Source organism: the organism of the source record quoted next, unplaced genomic scaffold (genome assembly GCF_019419815.1).
Source record: "Pyrus x bretschneideri cultivar Hongxiangsu unplaced genomic scaffold, Pyrus_bretschneideri_v1 Contig41, whole genome shotgun sequence".
Lineage (NCBI taxonomy): Eukaryota > Viridiplantae > Streptophyta > Magnoliopsida > Rosales > Rosaceae > Pyrus > Pyrus x bretschneideri.
In genome coordinates, this window is record NW_025999735.1 from 4,468,801 (window position 1) to 4,474,501 (window position 5,701).

At 38.2% G+C, this 5,701-nt stretch overlaps 1 protein-coding gene across 4 annotated transcripts; it reads right to left on the reverse strand.

Annotated features, from left to right (window-relative positions):
• Window positions 1-2,003: 2,003 nt before the first annotated feature.
• Window positions 2,004-5,701, reverse strand: LOC103947918. 4 transcript variants are annotated; one of them, XM_048566491.1, is made up of 6 exons: window positions 5,549-5,701; window positions 4,573-4,751; window positions 3,210-3,951; window positions 3,017-3,085; window positions 2,549-2,667; window positions 2,004-2,422 (listed from the first exon to the last, which is right to left on the reverse strand). In XM_048566491.1, the coding sequence occupies exons 2-6, from the start codon at window positions 4,666-4,668 to the stop codon at window positions 2,243-2,245; spliced, it is 1,206 nt and encodes a 401-aa protein (XP_048422448.1). In that variant the 5' UTR covers window positions 4,669-4,751; window positions 5,549-5,701; the 3' UTR covers window positions 2,004-2,242. The 4 variants fall into 4 exon arrangements, with proteins under 4 accessions (XP_048422448.1, XP_048422447.1, XP_009357165.2 ...); XM_048566490.1 differs by having other exon boundaries at window positions 2,004-2,434; XM_009358890.3 differs by having other exon boundaries at window positions 2,549-2,706.

Here is a 5,701-nt window from a genome sequence, read left to right on the forward strand (position 1 = left end):
CATGCGGCTCGATTACCTTCTGTATTGGTGTAGATTGAAGCGTAAGCAAGAGGAGTGCGCTTCTTAGCTTTCCCGAATACTTCTCTTCGATCAAGTTTATATTGAAATGTCGTCCGAACGAAAAATTGGTAAAACCAAAACTTAAAGTTACCAATCCTTACAAATATATTAAGGATGATACTATTTTCATACGTATATTTACCTCTCACACACCCTTGTTAATTTTTTTTTCATTTTATTCGATTTGTGGTCAAAAATTGAGAGGATGTGTGAGAAATAAAAATGAGTGTGGATGGTACTACCCCATAATCTTGTCACTAACTTGTTGCTCAAATTATGTTCGTAACAAGCTTGCTTTTGGGTGTCGCAAATAGTTGAAGTTCTCATGTTTGATTCACAATTTCACATGAATACAACAAAAATGATATATATTTATGATGAGTTTGGTACCAATTATTGTAGGTCAAATTTTCCATGTCATCTTTGTATCTTATGGTTTCTCAAAAATAACAATGATAGACAGACTGCTTATACTTTCTCAAACACAGCCACGACACTGTAAACCTACAACTCTTAGAAACATAGACATAACATCAACAATATCGGCCAATGAATCGGATGCAAACATGCAGTTCTTACAAGAAGGAAACTTCGAGGAACGCGTGACACAAATGAACGAAGAAGACAAGTGCAACATTTTTTATGGAAAATGGGTTTACGATCCAAAGGGAAGCCCTATGCACGATGGGGCACAGTGTCCGTTTCTTAGTGATCAAGTCAGCTCTACCTCCCTCTCAAACCCTAGTCGATGTGAAAAGTGGCATCTACAAGGTCTTCACAGCTAAGGTAGGTTTAGTTTTCATTTATACGATTAATCTTCTGTCACTGAACTATTTTCTTTATATATAAGCGACATCCTGGGGAGATAAAAATAAAAAACAGGACCTTGACTTTTTAACTGTGAAGGTGTTGCTTGCTTCTATAACCGCAGGCATACAACTTTTCTGTTTAGTTCTACTGGAGCACATTTCTAATGCAGCAGAAAGTGAACCAAGATAATGGTGCTAGAATTCTCAGGCTTGACGGAGTCACAACCTCAGCCATGAAGTGGTTGGGTGCAGACATTATGGTATTCAACACCAGTCCCGTGTGGGTGCAGCAAGGGAAGACCAAGACGTAAGTCAATTGTGATCTACTAAAGAAAATAAATGAATATTTTTCAAGGAGTTTGTCTAATGGAAATTAGACATTCAGGTGGGACTTGTTTCAATATGATGGCAAAACAGTGGAGAATATGGAGATTGAATTAGCATTTGATATGGCTTATGAATACCTGGGAACGTTGGGTTGATCAAAATGTGGATGTGACTAAAACCAGAGAGTTCTTCCGGTGCATTTCACCAGAGCACAAGGGAAAGCATTGGTGTTAAAACAAAACCCAACCCATCCTGGACAATTCCAACAAGACAATATCTCCCGGGAAATTTATAAAATTCGTTGAGAGAACAATGCAGCGCCCGGTGACGTACCTGAACATTAGAAGGCTATCTCAGCATGGAAGAGATGCGCATCCAGCGGTTTACGGAACGAAGGAGTGGAAGCAGTTGTTAGCTTTGCAAAATAGAAAACCAGAGACTTATGCTGATTGCAGCCACTGGTGTTTACCTGGCCTGCCAGATGCCTGGAATAGGCTGCATGTATCTTTGGCCTTGGGCACCTCCAAAGTCATTCTTAGTTCTTAACCTCTTGTTTGATCTGCCATGACTGTTAGTAAACTTAACATACTTCGTTCTTCATAAGGTTTAATGAAATTTCAAAGAGAAGACGGGAGTTATAAGAGAAGACGAAATGTACAGAAACAGTACCTGCCATTAACTATTTAACCTGAACAGCTGCCAAGACATGTCGGAAAAGAAAAGCACACGAAGAACAAAAGATACAGCATATAGCAGAGCAAACAACAGCTAACCATAGACAATAATAGTAAACAACTCATTAACAACGGTGACAATAAATGTAGGACCCTATTGGGTCGGAGCCGATTGTAATATAAATTCCAAGTACTTAATCTTATGGCCATTACATAATTGTTAATATACTCGATACTAGAGCATGAGACAATTGGGCATTTTACCCACTTCGGTACAAATTTTATCCTAAGCTAGGAATTTTGAATGGCACCATGATCAGCAAGGAGAGGCTGCAGTGAGGCGGTTTATTTACACAAGCTTTTACAAGGTACCTAGAGAATCTCCCATTCAGATTCACAAAATTCATGAGCTGGTGATTTCTGTGTCTCCTCCAGAGTCGGAGAATGCCCGAGACGTTCTCCACTTTCTACATTTGATTTCCCGTCATCCCCATACCATAATGCAAGCTGCTCATACTCTTGCTTCCTTGCTGACCTCATTCTCAAGGCATTCTGAATTTTTTTCTAGAAAAAGGGTCCCAATTAAAGCCAATTAAGTGGTAGAAGATAGGGGGTGAGAGAGAATCAGGGGAGAGAGAGGAAGAGGGAGAGGGAGAGGAAGAGGGGGAGAGAGAAAACCTTGTAAGGCCTACGCTTGCCTTCCATATGAGGAACAAAATGAACATCCTCACCAGTCACCATTACACAAGTCTCCTCAAGCTTTGCCCTTTCAGATTGTTGAATGGTTTCCGTTCCATCTACAACAGTATTACTCTCAGTTGAGTCATGCAAACCTCCTGGGAAATTAGTCATTGGTTACTACTACTACTAGGAGCACAAAATAACATTCAATTTATCATGAACCAGTAAACACATCAAGTACACAACTCTACATGTATAAAAAAAGGTGCAATTTTTCGTGAACTAGTATAATTCTAGACCCCACATGAATGTAAATCAATTATGGTCCATAGTTGAAAAAAAAAAATCTCTCCATTATTTTCTGAGAGTTATTATCTCTGCATAGACATTTCTGAGTCAATAGTTGTCAATATAAAAACTGATATGAGGTTATTGTGCATCTGAATGAGATGTACTCAGTGTTACCAGGATGAGACGAAGAAATTTCCTTGTCAGCATTTTTTTCACAGTGTGCTTGTCCACTTGGAGAGGATCCTAACAAAGAAATAAACGAATAGCTCAAACAATTGTCTGCAGCAGCCAAACCGGAAATCGAAAGAGAACAAGTAGCAAGGCTGGTCAAAACAAACACTTTTATAGGGTTAAAAAGAATAGCCACCATTTCTTTCTACTGATGAGCAACCAAAGGATGAATCTAATATTTCCTTCCACCCTTTTGCTTCCAATTCATCCAAAACAAACATATTAGATGTTCGGCAGTCAACTGAAGCATCAGCTGTACATTGGCTTGCATTTGCAATCACACAACTTTCCCTTGTGAACTTACACGTTACACCTTCGGTTATAGATGGGGTTATAGGTGTATCTCTATGGTCGCTCGAAACTTCATGGGTATCATCCAAATTTACACGGCAGGATGTTGAGTGCCTGCTCAAATCAGATTCAACAGGAGTTATTGCCCTGGGAAATCTGTCCTTGATTGGGTTTTCTTTGACAACCGAGTTTGAATTATTAAAATTACTCCTATCATGGTCTTGTCTTGAGTATACATCAAAGCACGCTCCTCTTGCACAATTCCCTGAGGATAGCATGCGATATTCATCCATGTGCTGTCCATGGAACAATGATTTATGGTCCACATCCATATTCATTGCAGTAATCACCTCTGAATCCCCATTTACTTTTTCAACGTCAACTTTTACCGGCTCTCCTTTCTTGCTAACCCTTGATTTTTTAGAACTATCAACATGAAAATTATTTTCTACAGGGTCCCCAGAGGCAGGCACAGCCTCTGGATCCATTGCAGAGTCACAAACCAAATCTTGCATTACATCTGCATAGAACTTCTTAACACTTGCACCAACAGTCTGTACCTGATTTTCAACAAATTTGACTGTGTCCTGTTCCAAATAAAAGAATGATCAACAAAACAAATTAACTGGACTCCGGAACAAAATTAACATGACCACTATCTCATATAATCACTGAACCACATAAACACCATATTTGGCATAGACCACACTAATACAAATAAGCACAGAAATAATTGTGTATTGAAAACCCCAGTAGAAGATAAATATATAAAAAATTGGTTTAGTTCAATTTCATGTTTCTGAATGGGTTAATAGACATTTCTTTTTTTAACACAAGGTCAACAGAAGAAATTTTCCTCTTCAGCTAAGGTTCATTTAAAACAATTTTCCTCTCCAACTAAGGTCAACACCACTTGGTAAACTTTCTATTCATTGACGTCTCTCTAAAAGCACTAAAATGTTAATTGACTCACGCCTAGTGCTGAATTTTTTTGGTGATCTCAAACAAATTACTCCAAAGAAAAATACACACGACAAAAATATTTTTATAAGCACTGAAAGTGGGAGGATGAAGAGGAACAGGAAGGATAGATGAAAACTTATGATGAACACTTCCAGACCAGCAGTCTGTGGTCATCATTCCTTTTATGTAGATGAGACCTCAATTTAGGAGTCCGAGAGACATAAAAGGACTGCCAAAGGGCTTACCTGGTACATATCTTCTTCTACCTCCAAGCACATTGTCTCAAATTTCTGGTATACACCCCCAACCCAGGTTATACCTTTCACATCCATACTGATCATATATTAAACTTTACAGAATCGTTGTATGTCTACTGGTATTTTGTAATTCCCCCACTCAGTTTCTACATCAAATTGGTATTTATCTGCACGAAATCATATGAAATTTATTAGAAGCCCACAAAGAATGCATAAAAATAGCTCTTAGGAAGAAGAACCCCATAGAACGTTGAGATCTTCCATCCCTCAAAATGACACTAAGTTGTAAGAACACATAAAGTTCAGCAGAATTACACCATGTTTCCATAAAAACTGTGAGTGTTCTACATAAGAACCATGTTATAGTTTCACCCCGCGAACCAAATAAATCCGACAAACAAGGAAACTGATTGAACGGTAACTTTATCCAGTGACCAATTGTACACTGTATATCACCTCAAAAGAGGATTATCATCAAGCACCACAGGATAAGGTTTGACGGGTATTCGGTACAATTTAGTTTAGTGAAACAGAGGTTGAAATATTATTGATTGGAACCCCTATCATAACATGATTGCAAGTCTCATCATCCTATTGTTACTTCCAATTTTTCCAAAAGGAAAACAAATGCCCCAGAGTTTGAGAGACCCCCAAACAAATGATCAAATATATTTTAATATAAAACAAAACCTATTTATTTCAGGAAGCAACAGCATAAACGATCCTTAACTTGAAAAGGAAAACAACCCATCTGCAATCAACGGAAACCCACATAGAACCCTCCAATTAAATTACAATTTCTCTCTCACAACGCAGAAAGCACAAAATTGATTTGAAAAAATAGCTACTTCATATGAATTTCCATTTTCCAGGTAACCAAAGAGAGCTTGCTTGTGGATTGTAATCATGATCAGAAGCAGCAAAGTTTGATGATCGTGATGAAAATTGAGGATTGAGAACTTACTTGTTGCTGTGAATTGTGAGAGCAGAAGAACGGAAACCCAGAAGAGAAGAACAGAAACCCAAAATCTCTGAGAAGAGTCTTGGATTAATGCATAAACCCCCGTTGGAAGCTAAAATATAATACGGAAGGAGAGAGGTACAAGAAACGTAAAGA

Excerpts from the sequence above, each read along its gene's own strand:
- LOC103947918 (XM_009358889.3), bottom strand. The coding sequence starts at position 4,668 with ATGATCAGTATGGATGTGAAAGGTATAACCTGGGTTGGGGGTGTATAC. Across the intron at positions 3,952-4,572 it reads TAGAAGAAGATATGTACCAG|GACACAGTCAAATTTGTTGA; the intron begins GTAAGCCCTTTG and ends TATTTGGAACAG. Across the intron at positions 3,086-3,209 it reads CTCATCAGTAGAAAGAAATG|GATCCTCTCCAAGTGGACAA; the intron begins GTGGCTATTCTT and ends TTTCTTTGTTAG.